This window comes from Delphinapterus leucas, chromosome 20 (assembly GCF_059928025.1).
Source record: "Delphinapterus leucas isolate spDelLeu-1000000601 "Yukka" chromosome 20, BTC_Dleu_Yukka2, whole genome shotgun sequence".
Classification (NCBI taxonomy): domain Eukaryota; kingdom Metazoa; phylum Chordata; class Mammalia; order Artiodactyla; family Monodontidae; genus Delphinapterus; species Delphinapterus leucas.
The window spans coordinates 4,582,519-4,606,372 of record NC_143148.1 but is presented as its reverse complement, the minus strand read 5'-3'; the positions used below and the strand labels follow the sequence as shown (position 1 = coordinate 4,606,372).

The following is a 23,854-nucleotide window of genomic DNA, read 5'->3' as shown; positions in this document are numbered from 1 at the left end:
ATCAATGCTTTCAGGTTCCCATTTCTCACGGCGAGAACCCAGTCACCACTTCCTACCATCTGCCCTCTCAGTCATCAAACACTGTATACTTCCTCCTAAATCCTATTTATATCTCTCCCCTCCTCCAGGTTCCTTTCGTTTCACCTGAGCTACTGTCCCAGCCTCCTCCTTGGAGCATCCTACCTCCAGCCCACCCTGGCCCCAGAGGGATGCTTTCCTTTTCCGACATTCAGATCTGATCCTGTCCCCCTCTGCTCAAATCCTTCCGTATCCCACTCCACATTGCCTATAGGTAATACCAAAGCCCCTCAGTCAAGGCCTTTGGAATCTGACGCTGCCTCATTCCCACTCTCAGCTCCATTTTACCCTTAGTTCTAAGCTCCCTGACACACGTGGTCAATAAAACACTTCGATGAAGATCACATGAATTACTCCTGCCATGAATCTCTGTCCCACAGAAGGTCATCTTATCGGTTTCTCCAAGACAATCACAACTACATAAACACATGACTCTGGGAAAAATCAAGGATCATGCAACCCACTTTCTGCGTCTACACCCGCAAAAGCAATTGGCAAGATATATTGCAAGGGAGGTAAGGGTCCCGCTGGAAGAGGGGGAAGGGATAACTAGAGCAGGCGCACGTCTTTTTAGTGAGGAAAATCCTCCTTTCGATGTCTGCAGTGTCCATCCCAGAATTCTGACCTACACCAATCCCTACCTTGTCGAAGAGCGTCTCGCACCCCCACCCCTCCCCCATCCCACGCTTAAACCCCTTCTAGAAGGCACCAGACAGAACAGCTGTAGAACCTTGGGGTGATATGTTGGTGATGTGGGAAAGAACCCAAGCAGAACTAGAATAGAGCGCCGTGGGATTCCTAGGTCAATTTTCGGGGCCACCCCCGCCCCCTCTCCTCTCTCCTGGGGTACGGCGGACGCCTGGAGGTGGCTGGAGAGCCAGTGGACCCCATGTTTTGGGGTTTAGGAGAGTACTCGGATTCCCTTATCTCCCCTTCGGCTTCCAGAAGCTGGACCCCGACCCCCAAAAGTCACAGAGAGGATGTAGCGGCCGGCCCGAGTCCCCAGGCTCCGCCTCAGCGGGCCATCCCGCTTCGCGGGGCATGCCGGGAGAGAAAGTTCTCGGTCGCGCTGCGAGAACAGCTGATCGGCAGGCCCAGACTACAAGTCCCAGAATACATTGCACCCCGCAGCCCCGGGCGGGCCGTGGTTGTCCTTGGCAACAGCGGGGGTCTACCTGTAGAGCCGGGACTAGGAAGCGCTCGGGAGCTGGGGGAGGGACGGAGCGCGACCAGAGAGAGGCAGAGTCTCAGGTGGGGCGACGGAGGGGAGAGACAGGAGGAGACCTGACCGGGCCAACGTTTGGAGAGACCCTCCCAATCACCGGACAGAGATGCACAGAGTATTCCAGAGCCAGCGGGGGAAAGAGGGAGAGAGAGAACCCCAGAGACGAGAGGGATTCACAGAGCCAGAGAGATAAATAGAGTGGGTGAGGAAGGGACAAAGATAGAGTTGGGGAGGGGAGAAGGAGAGGGAGAGGGAGAGAGAGCAACTTAAACATTCCGAGAGAGACCCCCAGCGATAGAGAGATTGACAGAGCCAGAGAGTGGGTCAGAGAGAGCGACAGGCACAGAGAGATACAGAAGGAGGAAGAGGCACGCACGAACGGAGAGCGAGATTCGTAGAGACACAGGAAGGGAGAGAGGCAGAGACAAAAGCATCTACAAAGACACGGACACGGGGAGGAGGGGAGAGAAATCGAGGGAAATAGAAGAGGACATAGAAAATGAGACAGGGAGAGAGACAGAGATTGACTCTCAGAGAGAAAGACACGGAGGGAGGGAGAGACAGAGATCCACAGAGCCAGAGAGACAAAGAGACAGGGAGAGGAAGAGATTCAGGGAGACAGAAATGCAAGAATTTATGAGATGGGGAGAGACAGAGGGAGACTGATTCACAGTGAGACAGACATGGAGTGAGAGAGACGCACACACCAGGACTCAGAGGGGGTCACAGGATGAGTGACAGACATAAATGGAGATACACAGCGAAGAAAACAGGAAAATAAAAACAAATTCTCAGAGATAAGGAAGGAACCCAGACCCACCCAGAGAGACAGAGAGAGCGCCAGGACTAGGGAAAGGAACAGAGACCCAGGGAAACGGACACTCCCAGAGGGAGACCTAGAAGTACAAATTCACAGAAGCCTAGAGAGAGAAATCAAGACTCGGGTGGCATCAGAAAAATTGAGACACCAAGCCTCCCTGCTCACCATTGGACCCCAGCACTAATACAAAGTTTGTGCAATGAAACAGAGTGACACAATCAGACACAGAGATCGGAGAGGAGCTGCAGTGGCCTAACAGGATTCACCGAGGCACCCTAGTCGGGGAGGAAGACGGGGCCGGGCGACAGATTGGGGAGGGGGCAGGGCACGGCTTGGAGGATGCCCCCTCCCTTCAGCCAGCCCCCGGCGTGGGTGTGCGCACGTGTGTGTGTGTTGGAGGGGAGGGCATTTGTCCCAGGTCTCAAGGAGGGGGACGCCTTTAAGCCGAAACCCCGCCTCTCGGTCGTCATGGCAACGCCTCCCCCCACCCGGGGCTCCCACATTTCAGCAGGTGCCTGAGCTGGAGCTCCCACCACCGACGCCGCCCGTGCCTCCGGCTCCTCCGCGCCCTTGCCCTCGGCTCTCCGCCCCACTCGCCCGCTCCCCCTGGCGGAGCCGGCGCGACCCGGGGTGCCGCTCCCTGTCCTGCGCGCTCCGCTTCCGGAGGTGCCTCGCCCCTCTCCTTCCCACCTCGGAATCTCCCGCCGGCTCTTTTGCTCTTCCAAGCCTTCGGCTCCTTGCCTTTCCACCTGTTTCCCGAGAAAGGCAGGATCCTGGTCCCTGCTACGTTACTGGGGCCATGGCAGGCCTGGGCCCCGGCGGAGGCGATTCAGAGGGGGGACCCCGGCCCCTGTTTTGCAGAAAGGGGGCTCTGAGGCAGAAGGTGGTCCACGAAGTCAAGAGCCACAAGTTCACCGCTCGCTTCTTCAAGCAGCCAACCTTCTGCAGCCACTGCACTGACTTCATATGGTGAGGGAAGGGGGCTGGGGCCCTGAGGGATAAGGAGACTAGTGCTAAAGACCCCTGACGCACCAGACCCCACAGTGACGAGGAAAGCGGGGGCTGCAGCCCTGGCTCCTGGCCCTAGGGTAGGTGGGGTCTAGGGGCCTGGGCCTGGACTCCTGGGTCAGAGAGAGGAGGGGCTGGGGCCCTGGACTTCTGGGTCTGAAGGAAGGGGCTGGGGGCCTGAGCTCCTGGGTCTGAGAGAAGAGAGGCTGGGGGGCCAGAATTTCCGGGTTCTGGAAAGGAGAGGCAGCTGGGGCTCAGACTCCTGGGTCCTGCAGGAGGAGGATGGGAGGACGGAGGCCTCCTATGACTGGCAGAGGTGAGAGGTCCAGGTACCCTTTTCTGCACTGACCTCAGATCCTTGACTCTTACAGGGGGATTGGAAAACAGGGCCTGCAATGTCAAGGTAAGAGCTGGGGACCTGGACTCCCAGGACCCTCAGGAGGGTGGAGGCTGGGGCCCCACAGCCTAGGCTGCTTGACACACGTGTTCTCTGGTCCCCAGAGAGGCGCGGGGGAGCCCGGGGCGGGGGGGTGTGGCAGAGACACAACCTGCAGTGGGGAGGGTGCTCTGACGGCGGGGCCAACGCGGAGGTGGTGCTGGGGGCCCCTCCCTCGGCCGGCTCCAGGTGGGGACAGATATTTGGAGAATCTGTTGCCATGGGAACAGTGAGATTTGGAAAAGGGGAGCTGAAGGGAGGGGGGGCTGGAGATGCAAAGTCAGAGCCCCCCCCTGCCGTTGCCATGACAACACCACCGTCCTAGGCAGGGGCCGGCCGGGCGGGGTCACCGATGGGCGGGTGGGGGCCGGGTGGGGCCGGCAGTTATGGGGGCCGGGAGAGGGGGCCGAGTCCTAAAGCACCAGCTGCTACTTGCTGAGAACTGAGTGAGTCAGGGAGGGGGGCGGGCCGGCAGCGGCGCCCCCAGACTCACTTCTGCCCAAGTTGATGCTCTCTGTTCTGTTGGAGGACCTCTCCCTGTGTTTCCTCTCTTCTAGTTGGCCTGACTCTCTCCTGGCTTTCTTATCGCTGTCTGTGGGTCTGTGTCAATGGGATCCTGTTTTCTCTCTGTCTCCATCTCTTTCTGTCTTTCTCTGTCTTCCTCTCTCTTTGCCTCTCTCTCTCTGTCTCTCTATCTCTGTGTCTCTGTCTCCCTCTGGCTGTGGGTATGCATTGGGCTCTCTGTGCTTTCTCTGTTTCTCTGATTCTCTGCATCTCTGTTTCTTTCTTTGGGTCCACGTTTTGAATTTCTGTCTCCCAGTGTCTCTGTCTCTGTCTCTCTGCATGTCAAGGTCTCTTTGATTTTCTCTGTATTGAACTCTATGGGGATCCTCCTCTCCTGGTTTTCTTTCTGTCTGGGTCTCCTCTGTTTCTGATTTTCTGTCCATTGGGGTCTCTCTCTGTCTCTGTGTCTCTATGATTCTCACCTTCAGTCTGCAGCTTTGTGGTTCATCGACGATGCCACGAATTTGTGACCTTCGAGTGTCCAGGCGCTGGGAAGGGCCCCCAGACAGACGTGAGTGCCCAGACACCTGGTTCTTCCTCCTCGGGCTGTGCCCCCGCCCTCACCCCCTCGGCGTCCGTCCCAATTTCTCCTGCTATTTTTAAGGCTGGGAGGGGAGGGGGGCTGGAGAGATAGGGAGAGCTAGTCTGGCCCAGATTCCCTGCCCTTGGCCTGGAAAGGGGGAATGAGAGGGGACCAAGACAGGCTGGGGACCCAGGCGGGGGACAAAGAGGAGGCGGGGTGAGGGGACCTCAGCACGGATGTGGACTGTGATCCAGGAGTCAAGAGATTAAAAAAATAGAGAGCTGAGGGACAGAGAGAGAGACAGAGAGACAGAGAGAGAAATCGATGCAAGCACCGAGATCCTGAGATGAGACAGAGAGAGAACCCAGAGGTGCAGAAAAAAACAGAGACCCAGACAGAGAGATTGGGGCAGAGAGAGTGAGAGCAATGGAACAGAGACAGTGACACAGGAGGAAGGAAAAGGAGATCCAGAAAGACTGGGAGAGACAGAGACACAGAAACTCAGAGAGACGGGGCGGTAGATACCTAGAAAGGGAAACTAGAATAGAAAATGGTAGATAAGGATAACTGCTTAGGAGGTGCTGAGAGAGGGAAGCCCAGAGAGATCCTGTCATACACATGCACATACATGTGCATTTTCAGACAACCTGCCCGTGTGCGCGCGCACACACACACACGCATATACAGACCCCTGTGTACACACACACACATGCATATACAGACCCCTGTGTACACACACACACACACACACACACATATATATATGCATATTAGACCCCCGTGTATGGACACACACGTGCATGTACAGATCCCCCATGTGCGCTCATACAGATACACACAACTGTTCTCTCCCTCCCCCCGCCCCCCAACATCAGGGGCTTACAAGAACTGCCCACCTTGCATGCCTACCCCTGATCCCTCCTTCACTTTCTTTCTGGCTGTGGGGCTCTTCTCTCTGAGCCTCAGTTTCCCCCTCTATATAATGAGGCTCACCGTCCAGTGTTGACCAATAGAGCTTTCTGCAATGATGGAAGCGTCCTGTATCTTCGCCATCCAGCTGCCAGCCACCACAGCTAACTGCCGAGGGACAGAAATTTAAATCCCATTTAATTTGAATTGATTTCAATTTATTTATTTTTTTATTGAAGTATAGTCGATTTACAACGTTATGCCAATCTCTTGCTGTACAGCAGAGTAGCTCAGTTATACACATATATACATTCTTTTCTAATATTCTTTTCCATGATGGTTTCTCACAGGATATTGAATATAGTTCCCTGTGCTCTACAGTAGGACCTTGTTGTTTATCCACTGATTTCCATTTAAATAGCCACCTGTGGTTAGGGCTACCACGTGGGACAGCATGAGTCTAGATGCCCCCAGTCTTGTTTATTTTTAATTTATTTAATCTATTTATTTTTGGCTGCGTTGGGTCTTCGTTGCTGCGCGCGGACTTTCTCTAGTTGCAGCAAGCGGGGGCTACTCTTCGTTGCGGTGTGTGGGCTTCTCATTGCGGTGGCTTCTCTTGTTGTGGAGCACGGGCTCTAGGCCCGCGGGCTTCAGTAGTTGTGGCATGTGTGTTCAGTAGCTGTGGCTTGTGGGCTCTAGAGCGCAGGCTCAGTAGTCGTGGCACACGGCCTTAGTTGCTCTGCGGCATGTGGGATCTTCCCGGACCAGGGCTCTAACCCGTGTCCCCTGCATTGGCAGGGGGATTCTTAACCACTGCGCCACCAGGGAAGCCCGGGAAGCCCCCCACCCCCACCCCGCCCAGGTTTGTTTTCAGGGAAGTCAGGCAGGATAAGAGCCCGGGGTCTGACACAGGGCTGGAGATGGTTTTATGATTAGCAGATGGAGAAAGGCAGAATGAGAGAGAGAGGGAGAGCACCACAGAAGTCCATGAGGCATTTTGCCAGCTTGTCAGGTCGAGAAAATTGAAGTTTACATAGAGGATGTGACCTCTGAGAACACACATCGAGCACCACTGTCTACCAGCACCTATATATGTTATGATTTGGCTGCCTCGCCTGCCTCCACCACCAACAAACACTACATCTGAGTCATCCAGGGCTCATTGCGTGCACGCATCAGGTATCTTGTATATAGTATAGGGCTGAATCTGCTTAACAGCTTGTAAGGTTAGGTATTGTTCCTGTCCTCATCTGACCGAGGCTCCTGGGCCAGGACACCTGGGCTTGAATCCCACCTCCACCGTGTATTGGTTCTGTGACCTTCCAAAAGTTTATTTACCTCTCTGCACCTCTGGAGTTCCTCGTCTATAAAATGGGGATGGTAGCCATGCCCTCATCTTGTAGGACCTTTTTAAGGACTAAATGAGTCAAATACTTGGGACAGCACCTGGTACATAGCCAGACACAAAGTATTAATTATTATCATTGTCAAATTATTCCTATTACTGATGAGGAAACAGAGGACAAGTTCTTTCCTCTATATCACTCTGGCTTTCTTTTCCTTTGTGAAGCACTAAGCTTTTAATCTTGTTGTCAGCAACACAGATCAAGGGCTTAAGAAATGCTCAGGGCTCGACAAGCATGATTTCATTCAATCTTCACAAGAACCCTTTCAGGGAGGGCTCATGGCCCCATTTTATGGGGAGGAAACCTGAGTCTCTAAAAAGGGTGGTGTGGGGGGAGGCCACACAGCTGGGTGGTCGGGAGAGTCAAAAATCTGGACCCTAATCTTTCGAACTGGAGCCACGGTACTGTCTCCTCTTTAATAGCTACTTTCACCTTGAGGATAATCGCAACAGCTTCTGTGTCAGGTACCCTGCTGGGAATTTTCACCCACAGCATCTCATTTCATGCGGCAGGAACACTTTGAGCTAGGGTCAGATGAAGATCTTTAGAGGTCCAGCACATGCACCTGCCAACACCCTCCCTCCGTCCAAGTATAATTCAAAATAGAATCCCCACTAAACTGCAAAATAAGTGAAAGCCCAAGAATGTCCTGAATTTTCACGCTAGGGATAACTCTTGCAATGCATTCGTAGAAAAAGGCAAATATCAGATTATTTAACACTCAGACATTGCTGAGGGTGGAAGGAGGAATGCTTTTATTGGTGTCTTAAATTCATGCTTAATTGGACTCGACATTTAGCATCTCTTCAAGATATACATTGTTTATTTCCACTGCGCAGAGGAGGGCGCTGAGCCTCAAAATTGGGCACTTACTTGTCTGAAATCACGCAGCTGGGAAATGGCCCAGCTCTTTTTTTTTTTTTTTGCGGTACCCGGGCCTCTCACTGTTGTGGCCTCTCCCGTTGTGGAGCACAGGCTCTGGACGCGCAGGCTCAGTGGCCATGGTTCACGGGCCTTAACCGCTCTGCGGCATGTGGGATCTTCCCGGACCGGGGCACGAACCCGTGTCCCCTGCATCGGCAGGCAGACTCTCAACCACTGCGCCACCAGGGAAGCCCAGGCCCAGCTCTTGATTAAACCCAAGGGTATGTGGGGACTGCAATAAAATCACTAATAATAACCATGGCAGTAATGACAGCAGAAACACTACTGAGCACATTTAACATGCGAGACACTGCTCTGTTGTTTACACTTAGTGTTTCATTTAGGACACCTGGGTCCCTAAAACTGAGAGGTCATATTCTCCATCCCACAGGGGCCTCAGAGTAGGCAGATCATCAGCGGGTAGACATTGACAGAGGCTGACAGTGAGTGATCTGAGGTTCATGGTGGCCCACAAGTCCTCGGGAGAACAGCTTGTGGAAGGTTGGGGATTAGGGACTATGGGACTTTGGAAGCCTACACTTCCTTCAGGTTCTTCCCAAATGCCACCTTCTTAGTGAAACCTTCCCTGATCACTCTATTTCACAATCCCCTTCCCTACTTCATTTTTGTCCAGAGCACCTATTACCATCTGTAATACTATATATTTTACATATCGTGTTTATTTTCTCTCTCCCTCCATTAGAAAGTAAAGTCCACATGGACAGTTTTCCTTTGTTTTGCTCGGGGCTGGGTCCCGGCACCAGGAACCGTGCTGGCACACAGGAGGTGCTCCATAAATATTGTAGAGTGAATGAGTGAGGTGGAGCCGCAGGAAGACGGGAGAGCAGGGCGGAAGAGAAAGAGTTCAGGGGGCTGTTCTTTTAGGACGCCCTGCAGACCCCTTCTGACCGGCTCCTCCCTGCCCCCAGGATCCCCGGAACAAGCACAAGTTCCGTCTGCACAGCTACAGCAGCCCCACCTTCTGCGACCACTGTGGCTCCCTCCTTTACGGGCTGGTGCACCAGGGCATGAAGTGCTCCTGTGAGTCTACGCTTGCTGCGCCCGCCAGAACTTGGCGCTTCCGGGGCCCCTGCAAAAGTGCAGTGTCTGGGTTTCCAGTAAATGCTGGGGAATGGAGTCTGGGGTTAAGGGCGGGACCTGAAGTGCTACCCTCAGTTCTGTATCCCCAGGCTGCGAGATGAACGTGCACCGGCGCTGTGTGCGCAGCGTGCCCTCTCTGTGCGGTGTGGACCACACGGAGCGCCGCGGCCGCCTGCAGCTGGAAATCCGAGCTCCCACTTCGGATGAGATCCACGTCACGGGTGAGACCCCGCCCCTTTACCGGAGCGTGAGGAACCGGTTGAATTCCCCTGAGCTGCCCACCCCGCCCCTCCCCCCGACTCAGAAAGGCCACGCCCCTCGCGAAGGTCGCACCCACACTCCTGACCCCACCTGCAAAAGCTGAACACCGCTCGGCCGCGCCCCTTCTAGCTCGAGGCCCCTTCTCCAGCCGTGCCTCTGGCGCCTCTTAATGGCTGTTCTGGGCATCAAGGTCCTGGGGGTGGAGGGGTGGGGGGTGGGGAATGAAAGAAGAGCTGGTTCCGAAGGAGGTTCGGGTTTACTAGTGGTGATATGGCCAGGGTCCCGACTCCTGGGTCCTAATGGAGCCAGGGTCTTTGGGTTTGATTTCTGGGTCACTGGCTGGGGAAAGGGCTTCATGCCCTGTCTTCTGGGCACTGGAGAAGTAAAAGATCAAAAACACCTGGGTCTTGAGACCGGATGCTGAGAGATTGGAATTCTTGATTGCTGGCTGGGGGAAGGCTCGGGGGCTTCTTCCTGGATCTCTAACCCCATCTACCCTCCTTCCCCTCCCCGCTCAGTTGGCGAGGCCCGTAACCTCATCCCAATGGACCCCAATGGTCTGTCTGATCCCTATGTGAAACTGAAGCTCATCCCAGATCCTCGGAATTTGACAAAACAGAAGACCCGGACGGTGAAAGCCACGCTAAACCCTGTGTGGAACGAGACCTTTGTGTTGTGAGCCTCGGGTGCAGGGGAGGCTGTAATTACTGATAGAGAATGATCTGAGGGTCCTGGTGGCCCAGAACACCCCGGAGAGCAGGTGTTAGCATTGGGGGAATCCCAAAAAGGGCAGAAGAAGGTGGTGGGAGAAGAAAATGAAGTGGTTGAGGGAGAGGGACAGAGATACAGAAGGCGAGAGACAGACATCTGTGTGTTTAATCTCCATCAAAGCTCACCACTTTAGAATGAGACAGGGATTCGAGAGAGAGGTAGACAGACCCTGCAACTCAGAAGAAGAGACATAAACCCAAAGAGAAACACAGAAGGAATGGCGATGGGTGGGTGGCAGGGAGGGAAAGAGAAGCCAACTGACAGAAAGACAGACGGACAGATCTGGAGGGAGGAGAGGGGCCCCGTGAAAAGGAGAGGCCTGGAGAGAAAGGCCAGGAGACAGAGATGGGGAAGAGCCAGGGAGGGAGGGAGACTGAGAGCTGTCTATGTTTACTTAGGGCCCAAACAGGGAGAGAGACGCTCTTCGGCAGGACCTGGGGTGACAAAACACTTTACAGAGCAGGAAACAGGCCCCCCAGCTCCCCGGGTTTGCCTGCTCTTCCCCAGGGCGGAAAGGTGGGCAGCCAAGAGCCGGGCCCCTCACTGTGCCACTCCCTTCCCGCAGCAACCTGAAGCCGGGGGACGTGGAGCGCCGGCTCAGCGTGGAGGTGTGGGACTGGGACCGGACTTCCCGCAACGACTTCATGGGTGCCATGTCCTTTGGCGTCTCGGAGCTGCTCAAGGTTCCCGTGGACGGCTGGTGAGGGCGGGGGCGGAGGCGGGGCCGGGCGGGGCTGGGGGCGGGGCCCCTGCATCTGCATCAACTTCCGTGGGTGGTCCCTCTTCTCTAGGGCACTATCTTTTCTACCTCCCTGTGCTTCTTTCTCTCTTTCCCCCGCCCCTCTCTCCTTATCTCACTCTTTCTCTCTCCTTCTCTGTCTCTCTGTCTCTTCCCCCCTTCTGATGTCACTGCCTCTCCCGCGGGTACCCCCCCTCCCCGTCCGTCTCCCCTACTCCTGCCCGCCCCTGGTCTCCGTCTGTATGTCAGGTACAAGTTACTGAACCAGGAGGAGGGCGAATATTACAATGTGCCAGTGGCTGATGCTGACAACTGCAGCCTCCTCCAGAAGTTTGAGGTACCCAGACCCCGGCTTCCCCACAAGGAGCCCAGCCCAGTCACCCACAGTTCAGAGCTGGCCTTCCCCAAACTCCATCGCTCGTTGCCCACTGGCCCTGGGACTAAAATTCCCAGAAAGCCCTGGAGTTCTTTCTGGTCTTCTAGGGCACTGCTGGGAATTAGAGCTCCTATCCATCCCCCTGGCTTGGGGGTCTGGGGACTCCCATCCCCTGCTTTAGGGCAATCTCCTACCTCTCTGGGGGCTCTGACTCTGGCTTTCTTCTCCCCCAGGCCTGTAACTACCCCCTGGAACTGTACGAGGTGAGCAGAGCTGGAGGCCTGGAATGGAGACAGTTTCCTGTGGTCTGTATCTGTCCCCCCACCTCTCTCTCCTCCAACATCTGTCTTCATTTCCGCACACATGGGTTGAGCACATACTTGGTGGCAGGTCTTGTGTTTGCTGAGTAATCCTATCTCTCCAGAGCCGAATCTGACCCTCAGGCAACTCCTCAAGGTAGGGACACAGTCACAAATACTCAGATTCCAGGATGATGTGCTAAATTAGAGGTAGCCCAGGGAACAAAGAAGCATAGAGGAGGCACTAACCCCAGCCTGGGGCCAGGGGGTTGGGGTGGAGGTGGTCAGGGAGGACTTCCCTAAGGAGGTGACACCTGAATTGCTCCTTGAGTTTTTCTGCCTATTTATCACTGTGCCTTTCTCTCCTCCATTGTTTTTTTGACTTACTGAACACCTATTTCCTGAGGTTTTATGTAAACCAAGCCCTATTCTGGGAGTAGAATCAGGCCATTCCCTGGGGAGCTCCTCTTTCAATATAGGAGAAAGTTACAGATAGAGAAGGAGTGTGTTTGATCATGGAGATGGCTTCAGGCACTAGGGAGTCCTAAGCCTCTGGCAGGACCTGGGGGAGTCAGAGAAAAGTTCGTAGACAGAGAAAAGTTCGTAGACAGGAAGTGCAGGATTCCCCAGGCAGAGGACAGGGAGACGAGATTTCCAGGTCAAGGAAGGAATAATGCGCTCGTTCTCTCTCTCTCTCCCATTTATTCTTTCAAAAAACATTTTGTTGAGCCCTCTGTGTGCATGGTTCTAATCACTGGGGATAGAGCAGAAAACAAGAGAGAGAGAGAGAGAGGGAGAGAGAGAGAGAGAGAGAGAGAGAGAGAGAGAGAGACAACCTCCTGCCCTCATGGGGCTTACACTTGGAAGGCATTCAACAAAATAAAGGAGTGAATGATCCTATGTCAGAAGGTGACATGTGATTGTGGAGAAAAATAAATGCTAAAGAGGATAGGGAGTGCTGTTTTTTGAGTTTTTTTTTTTTTTTTTTTTTGTGGTGCGTGAGCCTTTCACAGTTGTGGCCTCTCCCGTTGCGGAGCAGAGGCTCCGGACGCGCAGGGTCAGTGGCCATGGCTCACGGGCCCAGCTGCTCCGCGGCACGTGGGATCTTCCTGGACCGGGGCACGAACCCATGTCCCCTGCATCGGCAGGCGGACTCCCAACCACTGCGCCACCAGGGAAGCCCTTTTGAGATTTTAGTAGCAATAAGCAGAGAAGCCTTCACTGAGAAAGTGACCTTTGGGCAAAGACATAAAGGAGATGAAATGGTGAGCTGTGAGGATAGTGGAAAGCCTTCCAGGTGGAGGGAAGATCACGTGCAAAGGCCCTGAGGTGGGCCCAGACCAGCAGTGAGGCTGGAGCAGAGGGAGGGATGAGGGATGAGGGTGGGAAGAAGTAGAAGATGGAGTCAGAGAGAGAAGGGGTGGGGGTAGCCTCATCATTTATTGGAAGGATTTTGGCTTTTAAACCAAGTGAGATGGGAGGGCATTGGAGGTGGCCTGAGATGATTTCTATTTGGCCAAGATAACTGCCTCTGTGTCAAGAGCAGATGGTGGAAGGGGGAAGAAGGCTATTGTGAAGGCCCAGAGGGGAGTTGCCAGTGGCTTCACGCAGGGGACAATGATGGTAAAGGTGTTCAGATTCTGGGTGTGCTCTGAACATAGAACAACAGGATGTGCATTCAGCACTCATCTCCTGAGACCTTCATCCACTCAACACACTCCTGCTGAGACCCAAGTCATGTGCTGGGTGATGGTAGAAAAACAGAAAGGAGGGAGACACAGTCTCTGACTTTAATGGACGTTGATTTCTGGCTCTGTTTTTTACCTGCTGTGTGACTTCGGGCAAGTTACTTAATGTCTCTGTGCCATCGTCTCTAAAATGGAGGGTGGGGTGGGTGACAAGGGTCTCCTGGAGGATCAATGGCATATAGTAAGCTATCTAAGTGCTAGTTGAATAATAAACCCTCCAGGCTACGGGAAATCAGAGAAAGTTCTTAAGTCAGAGAGGGGGGTGGAGACAACTTTTTTTCTCTCTCCATCTTTCCATCTCTCCCCGTCCCTTTCGTTCTTGGGTGCTGTCTCTCTGAGGGGCACCTCCTTATCCCCTTCTGGGGCCTGACTAGCTTTGGATCTCTCCCCTTTCTCACAGAGGGTGCGGATGGGTCCTTCTTCCTCTCCCATCCCCTCCCCATCTCCTAGTCCCACTGACTCCAAGCGCTGTTTCTTCGGGGCAAGCCCTGGACGTCTGCACATCTCTGACTTCAGCTTCCTCATGGTTCTAGGAAAAGGCAGTTTTGGGAAGGTTGGATTCCTGGGGCTCTGGGAGAAGGGGGAGAATGTCTGGGGGTGGGGCTCAGGTTTCTGGTTCTTAGAGATGAAGTGCAGGGGGGAGGGAACTAGGCTACTGAGTCCCCAAAGAGAGTTTGATGGGGCCTCTTGAGTTCCTGGAGAGGAGAGGCATAAAGATGTGGCTACTTTCTCTGAGGGAGTAGTTGGCAAAGTCAGGGCATCTGGTCCCCTGAGAGGGAGAGGGAGGACCTGGGACTCCCATTTGTTTGTGTCCTTGAAAGGGAGGGGTAGGGACCCGCACCTCTGGTTCCCAAGATGGACTGGGCCTTTCCTGCCTCTGCCCCTAGGTGATGCTGGCCGAGCGCAGGGGCTCCGATGAGCTCTATGCCATCAAGATCCTGAAGAAAGACGTGATTGTCCAGGATGACGACGTGGACTGCACCCTGGTGGAGAAACGCGTGTTAGCCCTGGGGGGTCGAGGCCCCGGAGGCCGGCCCCACTTTCTCACCCAGCTTCACTCCACTTTCCAGACCCCGGTAAGAAAGGAGGTGGCAGAGGCCGGCTCAGGAGCCCTGCCTCATCCCCACTGGATGTATCAAGCATTTGCTTTGAGATTCTGAGTCTTTGGCAAGGCGGAAGAACCCTGTGAACTCTGATTGGGTGTGGCGGGCTCCTCAGTGGGCGTGGCCAGAATGCAGGTGCCCTGGAGGGCGTGGCCACAAGGCTAGGATCCTGCGTGGGAGTGGCCTGAATCCCCTAGGTCTTGAGTGGGTGTTTTTTGAGTAAGGGCTTCTGGAGTAAAAGAATTCGTGGAGAATGTCTTCTAAGTGAGCATGCCTGCAAGTGGGCTCTGAGTGATGAGGTGGTCACTCTTGGATTCTGAGTTAAGGACTTGTCAGAAACAGGGTGTTTCCCGAAGGCTGTGGAATGGGACAACTGTCAGGGGTTAGAGAGAACGTGACTCTACTTCCAAGAGCTCTGAGTGGGCGTAGCCAGCTTCCTGGAGGTTTTGTTTTGTTTAAATTTTTATTCATTTATTTATTTATTTTTGGCTGCATTGGGTCTTCATTGCTGCACATGGGCTTTCTCTAGTTGCCGCGAGCGGGGGCTACTCTTCGTTGCGGTGCGCGGGCTTCTCATCGCGGTGGCTTCTTTTGTTGTGGAGCATGGGCTCTAGGTGCGCGGGCTTCAGCAGTTGTGGCACACAGGTTTAGTTGCTCCATGGCATGTGGGATCTTCCCGGACCAGGGCTCGAACCCGTGTCCCCTGCATTGGCAGGCAGATTCTAAACCACTGCACCACCAGGGAAGTCCCCTTCCTGGAGTTTTTTAAAAATTAGTACTGTATCGGGAATTCCCTGGTGGTCCAGTGGTTAGGACTCCATGCTTCTACTGCAGGGGGCCCAGGTTCAATCCCCGGTCGGGGAGCCAAGATCCTGCAAGTGGCACGGCACGGCCAAAAAAATAAAAATAAAATAAATTAAAAATTACTATCATTTGCTAGTGAGGCCTGAACAACTTTGGTTCCTAACAGGTGGCCATGATTGCATATGCATGTGAGTGGGTGTGGAAAGAGGTTTCAGTATCCCAGGGATTTCAAGCAAATGGTGGGCCTCAATCTTAAATTCCGAGAATGGAGGACTGGAACACCCGACAGTTTGGAGTAACAGGGGATGGGGTGGGTGGAGATTCTGCGGTGGCCGGTTGAGAATCTTCGGGGCCTCCCTGTGGGCACAGACAGTTGCTCTGGATTTCTGATTGGGTGGATCCAGAGCCTTTGTCTGTCCTCGCCTCTAAGTCCCGTGCACTCCTCCACAGGATCGCCTGTATTTTGTGATGGAGTACGTCACTGGGGGCGACTTGATGTACCACATTCAGCAGCTGGGCAAGTTTAAGGAGCCCCATGCAGCGTGAGTCTTGGCCAAGAGAGGAGGGTAGAGGGAGGGTGGAAGGGAGTGGGCTCCAGTCTCTGGCCTTCTGACTCCCCACCTCCACCTGCAGGTTCTACGCAGCAGAAATCGCCATCGGCCTCTTCTTCCTTCACAATCAGGGCATCATCTATCGGTGAGCAGTCCCGGGCCTTTCAGGGGAGGGAATCAGACCCCCAGAAGAGAAGGAATTTGAACTTAAGGCTCCAGCCCGTTGAACTGTACCCTTCCCACCCCCAGGGACCTGAAACTGGACAACGTGATGCTGGATGCTGAAGGACACATCAAAATCACCGACTTCGGCATGTGTAAGGAGAACGTCTTCCCCGGGACCACAACTCGCACCTTCTGTGGGACCCCAGACTACATAGCCCCCGAGGTAATCCTGCCTCCACTGCTCTTGGTGCCCTCCCAATTCACTGAGTAGGTGTGGCTGGTCGTCCAGTATTCAGAGTATGGGGACTTGACCCTGGGGTCTTTACCTGAGTCGTGGGGGTTCCGACAGCAAGCAGAAAAGAGAGGCTCTTGCGGAGCGTTGTAAGTGGGCAGAGCGTTGTAAGTGGGCGGAGCTGAGTCTCTAAATAGGCAAAGTGGGGGGACCTGTGGGTGAATGTTCGAAAAGAGAAGGACCAGCTCTAGGGATTCTAGGAGAACAGGGCCTGTTACTGGACTGTTCTAAGAAGGTGGAGATGATTTCCGGTGTACTCTGAGTGGGTGGGCCCCATCCCCCAGAACATTAGGCATGTGGAGGGTGTCCCCTGAATATTTCAAGTGGGCAGAGTATGCTCTGATTTTGTTAGGGGGGGTGGGTGAAGCTAATGATCTGACTGTATATAAGTAGACTGAGAGCATGTCCTGACTTCTCACTTGATGGAGGAGGTGGGGTTGGTGGTGCCCTCCTTGATCTTTCCTGGCGATTCTATGATAGTGCCCAAGTAACCAATGCCAGTGGTTTCAAAACATAGCTAGTAATCAGAATCACCTGGGGAGATTTTGAAACACACACACACACACACACACACACACACACACACACACACATCTTCCTGACTCTGGCCTATTGTGGCTGGGATTCTTCAGGGCTGGGGACATCTCTCTTTAAACAGTCCCCTAGGAATTCCCTGGTGACGCAGTGGTTAAGAATCCGCCTGCCAGGGCCCCCCTGGTGGCGCAGTGGGTAAGAATCGCCTGCCAATGCAGGGGGCACGGGTTCGAGCCCTGGTCTGAGAAGATCCCACATGCCACGGAGGAACTAAGCCCGTGCGCCACAACTACTGAGCCTGCGCTCTAGAGCCCGTGTGCCACAACTACTGAAGCCCACACGCCTTAGAGCCCGTGCTCTGCAACGGGAGAGGCCACCGCAATGAGAAGCCCGCGCACTGAAAGGAACAGTAGCCTCCACTCGCCGCAACTAGAGAAAGCTCGCGCACAGCAACGAAGACCCAACACAGCCAAAAAAAAAAAAAAAGAATCCGGGAAGATCCCTTGTGCCGCGGAGCAACTAAGCCCATTGCACCACAACTACTGAGCCTGTGCTCTAGAGCCCGCGAGCCACAGCTACTGAACCCACGTGCCACAGCTACTGAAGCCCGTGCACGTAGAGCCCGTGCTGCACAACGAGAGAAGCCACCACAATAAGGAGCCCGCGCACCGCAACGAAGACCCAACACGGCCAAAATTAATTATTAATTTTGTTTTTTACAAAACCCAAAAAACAGTCCCCTAGAAGAATCTGATATGTGTCCAGATTTAAGACTCTCTGGTCTCTGAAATTCTGCCTATGCACCTGATATTGTAAGGAGAGAGCCCAGTTACCTCGATATTCCGGACGCGTGGGACTTGCGGCTTGGTCTTTAGATAGTCTTTATACTTGGGACCGAAGGAATGTTCCAAGTAGGTAGAGTTTGTTTCCCAAATTTTCCAGAGGGTGGAGCCAAAGTGTTCTGAATGGGACAAGTTCGTGCTGAAAACATTTAAAGTGGGAAGGGTTCCCAGGCGGTGAAGCCAGAGGGGCCCTAGGTTTCTTGAATCACAAATCATAATTCCTTGCCTTCCTTCCTCCCCTGCTAGATCATTGCCTACCAGCCCTATGGGAAGTCTGTCGACTGGTGGTCCTTTGGGGTCCTGCTGTATGAGATGCTGGCGGGGCAGGTAAGGGAAGGTGGGGAGAGGCTGGTTTGACTAAAGGCAACACGGATGGGGTGCCACCTGTTACATGGCCATCATCTCAGGAGGAGCCGGTCAGGAAGGGATGTCCGTCTGTAGGCGAATAAGGTGTGCGAAGCTGTGGGGAAAGTCAGCCAGCTAGGAGAGCGCTCTCCGTGGTCCTGAAGCATTATCTTCCCACAGGCTAGGGGTTCCTCACTTTTCTTGTGTCACGGACCCCCTTCTCAGAACAATGTTTTTAAATGCATGAAGTAAGATAATAGCATTACAAAAGAAGCCAATCATGTTGAAATATGGTTCTCAAAATGTTAAAGGTTTAATTGAGTAATTTAACCAACTAAATAAATTTAAATGTGTACGGTTGTCTAAACATATAAGAATATGGACCTATATGTGATATCCTACCAATGAAGTAAATGGTAATATCTCACAGGAATAGGAAGTAAATAGGAAGGTCTACCAGTAATTTTGAAGTAGAGATGACTGATTTTTTGAGATATTTGCAACTCTTACGTGCTAAGAAAATATCTGTGATTTCCATTGGTGATGAAGTGACAGTTACCACTATTTGGGTTTGTTTCCTATAATTGCCATGAATGCTGAATTTGTTTTAGATTTTGAAGAATAAAGATGCATGTTTTTTCCCATCCAAATTCATGGCCCCCCTCAATGGTGTAAACAGACTCCCTAGACTTCACATTAAGAAGCTTTGCCTGGGTACTGCTTCTGCTAATCCCAGAAGACTGGAGGCCACTCATCCAACCAGGAGAATGCTTTTACAGCTTTTCCTGCAGTTTTTCTCTCTTCTATTTAAATGACACGTTGCCTAATTAATACCCTGCCAATTTACATAGCAGAGAAAGAGAGACAGAACCTCAAAGAGGTGCAGAGAGCTGAAGCATCTGAGATAGAAAACAACAGAGTCTGAAAGTGCGAAAGATACAGCTTTTGCGGTTTGGTCAAATTTTTCCCTAGGAATTTGGGGGCCCAGGGGTGGGCTGTGTTCATGGTGGGCAGTGAGGGTGTGGAAGGTGTGGCCAGGTAGTCTGCCGAGTCTCTGACTATCCTCTCTACTTCCTTAGCCCCCATTTGATGGGGAAGACGAGGAGGAACTGTTCCAGTCCATCATGGAACAAACTGTCACCTACCCGAAGTCGCTTTCCCGGGAAGCTGTGGCCATCTGCAAGGGGGTGAGAGACCTAACTCCTAGATTCTCCAGACCCATAAGCCACACGCCCCACTGCTGCTGTCCAGGGCTGCCCACACATTGTCTACGTGCACCTTAGGAAAAGGCACCCGTTCCTCAAGTTGCTTTACTCCCGTCCGCTGAAAAAATTTATATAATACAGAGATTTTGTTAGAACAATAACATACTGCCCTGCTGCCACCTGCAGTCCAAGGATGGCCTCTATCCTGTCCTCCTGTGCTAGCTCCTCTCCCCAGCTCATGGCAGGAAGTGCTGGAAGGCCAAGGCTTGCCTCTCCTGCACTGGCTGGGTCAGGTGAACCTAACTCCTGCCACTTTTCTTCCTGTGGGATCTCGGTTGGGCAAGTCACCAAAACTCTGGGAGCCTCAGTCTCCTTCTCTGGGGTTGTGGAGTTAAGGCAGGAGGAAGAGACTAGCCTATAGCAGCTGTTCAACAGATGTTAGGACATTTCTGCTTCTAGCTCCCGTCTCCACGTCTCTCTGACTATCTCTCTCTGGGCTTCTGTCTCATCCCTCTGCCTCCATCTACATATCATGGGGCTTTCTGTGTTGCTACCTTTTTTTCTGTGTCCTTCGGGAATCTCTGTCCCCCTTTTGCATCTTTGTTCTCCTCTCTCTGGGTCTCTGTTTCCCCTTTCTCTGAGTCTCCGCCCTCATATGGGGTCTTCATCCCTCTCTCTGGGCATTTGTCTCCTGGGTCTCCATCCTCTTCTCCTTCTGGACCTTTGTCTCCCCCACCCCTGCCCCTGCTTGTCTCTTACCTTCTCTGGGTATCTGTCCTCCCTCTGAGTCTCCTCCTCTCTCTGGATCTCTATTCCCCCCTTTCTCTGGGTCTTCAATCTCCTCTCTCTCCCCCCTTCTCCCTCTCTGACACTTTCCCTCTTTCCTTCTCTCCCTCCATCCCCCATCTGGGATTCTTTCCGTTTCCCTTCCTCTCTTTCTGGGTTTCTCCACCCCTCATACCCTCACACCCTAATTTTGCTTCTTTCTTTGTCTCTCCCTGGGTCTCTGGATCTGGGTTTCATCTACCCCATCTCATTTATTCCCCCTCTTCCTCTTTCTCTCTCCCTTTCTTCTTTCCACTCCCTCCCCCCATCTCCCCCCGCCCTGCCCCCCCCATTCTTCTCTTTCTGGATCTCTATGCTTGTCTCTCTGTTCCTCCTTCCTTGTCTTCCTCTCTCTCTGTCGTTCTCTGGGCCTCCCTGTCCGGGACTCTGTCTGTCTGTCCGTCTCTCTCTGTGTTTCCTACAGTTCCTAACCAAGCACCCAGCAAAGCGCCTGGGCTCGGGGCCAGATGGAGAACCCACCATCCGAGCTCATGGCTTTTTCCGTTGGATCGACTGGGAACGGCTGGAACGATTAGAGATCGCGCCTCCTTTCAGACCCCGCCCGGTCAGTCACCTTCTGGGAACAAAATCTTGGCCCCTAGAGGGTGGAATATCCATGAGCTCCAGTACTTCATGTTTCCCTCCCGGTGTTTCCCACAGTGTGGCCGCAGCGGCGAGAACTTCGACAAGTTCTTCACGCGGGCGGCGCCAGCGTTGACTCCCCCAGACCGCCTAGTTCTGGCCAGCATCGACCAAACCGAATTCCAAGGCTTCACCTATGTCAACCCGGATTTCGTGCACCCGGATGCCCGCAGCCCCATCAGCCCAGCACCTGTGCCAGTCATGTAATCTCACCTGCCGCCACTAGGTGTCCCCATGGCTCCCTCCGCCGCGCCAGCCTTACCCCTACCTCACGCGCCCCCCACTTCACCACCCCCTCTCCAATTCTAGATCTTGCTCCCCAACGTTCTGGCCTCTGCCCTCCCCCTCCCTGCCCCGGGTTCCAGATGTCCCTCCCAAGCGTTCCTGGCATTCTAAACTGCATACAATCTCTGGAGTCTTACCGTGTTCTAGATTCTGCTGGGCTGAGCCCTAGATTCTGACCTGCCTCAGTGTTCTGGATTCCGCTCCACCAAGTTACAGAGCCACCAACACCATCCCAACTCCAAGGAGTTCTAGACTCCATCTTGGTAGAATCTATGCCTCTTCTTCTTCTTCTTTCTTATTTCTGGGAAATAGCGTCACAGGGCGGGCTGTTTCAGACTGGGATTTCAGGACAACCCCCCCCCCGAGGCCCCACCTACCTCCACTCCATTCTGGAGTAAGTGGGAAGCTGTGCCTCTGTGCTCCAGTGCCCCTCTTCTACACTCTGGGGATTCCTGGGATGTATGGAGGATTCTCTCTCCAGCTGTTCTCAGTCAGCTTTTGTCCTAGACTCCCTATCCTAAACCCACCACTGCATGGCTTCTCCAGTCCTGCTTGGAACCCAACCCCTACCCCAGTGCCTGCCACTCTCGGGGTCTCTCCCCACCCCCAATCCTCTGCCTCTCCCGCCCTGCCACAGCTGCTGGAGAATAAATTTGGGATGCTGATGCCGAAGTGTTTGGATGTTTTCTTCTAAGCTTGGAGAATGAAGGGGGTGTGCAGGTGGGACAACGACTATACATAGAAACAAACAGAGACAGAGGCTGAGGAAGGGTCTGCAGAGAGAGAGGGAGAACGCAGAGACCCATAAAGTGAGAGATGATACCCACAGCATGAGAGTAAAGAACAGAGACCTGGAGAAAGCAGAGAGAGAGAGAGAGAGAGAGAGAGAGAGCGCGAGCGAGCTACACACAGAGTGCCATAGAGAGGACCAAAGTGGACACGTGCAGGAAGAGGCAGCGGTGTACTCAGACCACTGAGCGTGTCAGGTAGAGATCCCGGGCACAAAGACAAGCACGCACATATTCGCCCAGAGCAATAAAGCTCACGCACTGGCACACTGAGACCCAGCGACTGGGAAGTCCTAAGGGGGAGGATGAAAGGCAAGCCTGCTATTGAGAGACCCCCCCCAAGACAGAGACACCCGTGAGCTTAAGAATCAGAGACTGAGGCAGAGGGCAGGCAGATGCGCCCTCCGGGCCTCTTTCCCCTGACCCACTTGTGAGTGAGGGGCGTGGAGAGGGCAGTCCAAATAGACTACACTTCCCAGCAGACACTGCGGCGGACCCTTCCCCCAAGTGAGGCTCCCGCCGCCAGGGCTGATGGGAAGTGTAGTCCCTGGACAGGGACAGGCCAATGGAATGGTGTGCCTCCGTCTGTGTATTTGGAGGCGACTGAGCTTCAAAGCTTCGCAGGCTCCCTCGGGGAACCCCGGCGTCTCTTGGTCCCTGCAGGCTCTTGGGTTTCCGGGATTCGGCCCAGTTGGATGCTGGGGCTTCTCCTCTCTTTCCCAGCACCGCCGCGGTACCCCCATCCGGTGCCCGCGGCCCCCAGCCCCTGCTCCGACCCTCGGCGGGCGGCCTGCCCCTTTAAGAGTGGCCCCGCTGACATCACGGCGGGGGGCGGGCGGGTGCTGGCCCGGCTCCCGGCTCCGCGGCGGCTGCAGGACCCGGCTCCGCTCTGCGCCCGCCTGCTGCTCAGGGGACCCCGGCCCGGGACGCCCCCTCCAGCTTCTTCCAGCCGCCCAGACCCCAGGCTCCGCCCCACGCCTGGGCAGAGCTCCAGTCTTCATCAGGGTACCCCAGGATTGCCCCTGCTGTCTCTTCTTCTCAGGGTCTCTTCTCTCTCTCTCTCTCTCTCTCTCTCTCTCTCCCTATCTCAAGGTCTCTGGGTCTCAGCATCTCTCAGCCCAAAGGTCTTTGACGGTCTACCTGTCTCTCTCTGTCTGTGACCTCTCCACTTCCAGGACCCCAGAATCTCTGAGCCTGGAGGAAGAGGAGGGATCCTAGATCAGATCTCTGCCTCTCCATTTCTCTCTCTGTCTCTTTTAGGCCATCTCTGTGTCTTCTCCAGTCTCCAGACCTGCGAGTCTCAGAATTTCACAGCCTCGAGGTCTCGGTGTGACTCTGGATTCTCTGCTCTGTCTCTCTGCCGCTCTGTGTGCCCCTGCCCCTCTCGGGCTCTCTACCTCTGTTTCTATTCTCTCTCGCTCCCTGCCTCCCCCATTCTCGAGGCCCGTCTCCCTCCCTCCCCGCATCCTTTCCCCTCTCCTTCCCTGCCCCTCCCCTCCTCCGCAGTAGCCAATGAGCGGCCGCCGGTCGCAGCTCCCGGCGTCGTCCGCCGAGTGAGGCCGCGGGCGCGGGGGGTGGGGGGTGGGAGGCCGGGAGGGGGCCGGGACGCCGGGCTCCGGGGCGGGGGCGGGGGGCGCGGGCACCGGCGACCCCGGTGGCGGCGGCGGCGGCGGCGGCGGCCGGGGGAAGCCGCGGGGCCGGTCATGCGGCTGCGGGGCCCGCGGCCCGGAGCGTCCGCCCAACCCTGAGCGAGGTGAGCGCGAGGGGAGGGTCCTGGAAGGAGGTGGGCGCGGGGGATTCCTCTGGAGGTGGCTGGGAGACGGGGCTTGGGGCTAAAAGGGGCCTGAGTGGCTCCGAGGGCTGAGATTCTGGCGGTCGGACGCCCGAGTTCGGGGGCAATGGGGGATGGAGGGACATTTGGGCCTAAGGAATCTGGGAGGACGGGGTCCGAGGGTCCCAGAGTGGGGCAACTATACTCTTTAATGTCCGAGTCTTGGAGACCGTGGGCACCGGGGAGGGTGCAGGCCAGGTCCTTGAGGGAGGCGGTCCTGGCTGAGCGGGGAGGGCCCGGGCCCAGTAAAGGCAGGCTGGAGTCTGAGAAGGGGTCCCCAGAAAGAGGGAGCACGTCTCCCAAGGTATTGAAGGGAGGTGGAGTTTGGACTTGGGGCTTGGAGAATGGGACCCCGGGGATCCAGAAGCCTATATCCAGGAAAGGCTGGGATAAAGAAGGATAAGAAGGAGGCTCCGGGCCAGGGGGGGAGGGGGGTGTCCCAAAGGAGGAAGGG

General features: G+C 54.6%; 1 protein-coding gene and 1 pseudogene across 2 annotated transcripts; both read left to right on the top strand.

Moving 5' to 3' along the window:
* Positions 1-531: 531 nt before the first annotated feature.
* Positions 532-2,800, top strand: LOC149744555 (uncharacterized; annotated as a pseudogene).
* On the top strand, positions 2,635-21,841 carry PRKCG (protein kinase C gamma). Of its 2 annotated transcripts, XM_022585936.2 has the most exons (18): positions 2,635-3,092; positions 3,503-3,534; positions 4,560-4,642; positions 8,823-8,934; positions 9,084-9,215; positions 9,774-9,930; positions 10,592-10,726; positions 11,015-11,102; positions 11,375-11,404; positions 13,589-13,741; positions 14,076-14,264; positions 15,546-15,637; positions 15,729-15,791; positions 15,896-16,034; positions 17,726-17,806; positions 18,904-19,011; positions 20,279-20,419; positions 20,515-21,840. In XM_022585936.2, exons 1-18 carry the CDS (start codon positions 2,923-2,925, stop codon positions 20,701-20,703), a joined length of 2,094 nt encoding a protein of 697 aa, XP_022441644.2. In that variant the 5' UTR covers positions 2,635-2,922; the 3' UTR covers positions 20,704-21,840. The 2 variants fall into 2 exon arrangements, with proteins under 2 accessions (XP_022441644.2, XP_022441643.2); XM_022585935.2 differs by lacking the exon at positions 13,589-13,741 and having other exon boundaries at positions 20,515-21,841.
* The last annotated feature ends 2,013 nt before the right edge of the window (positions 21,842-23,854 follow it).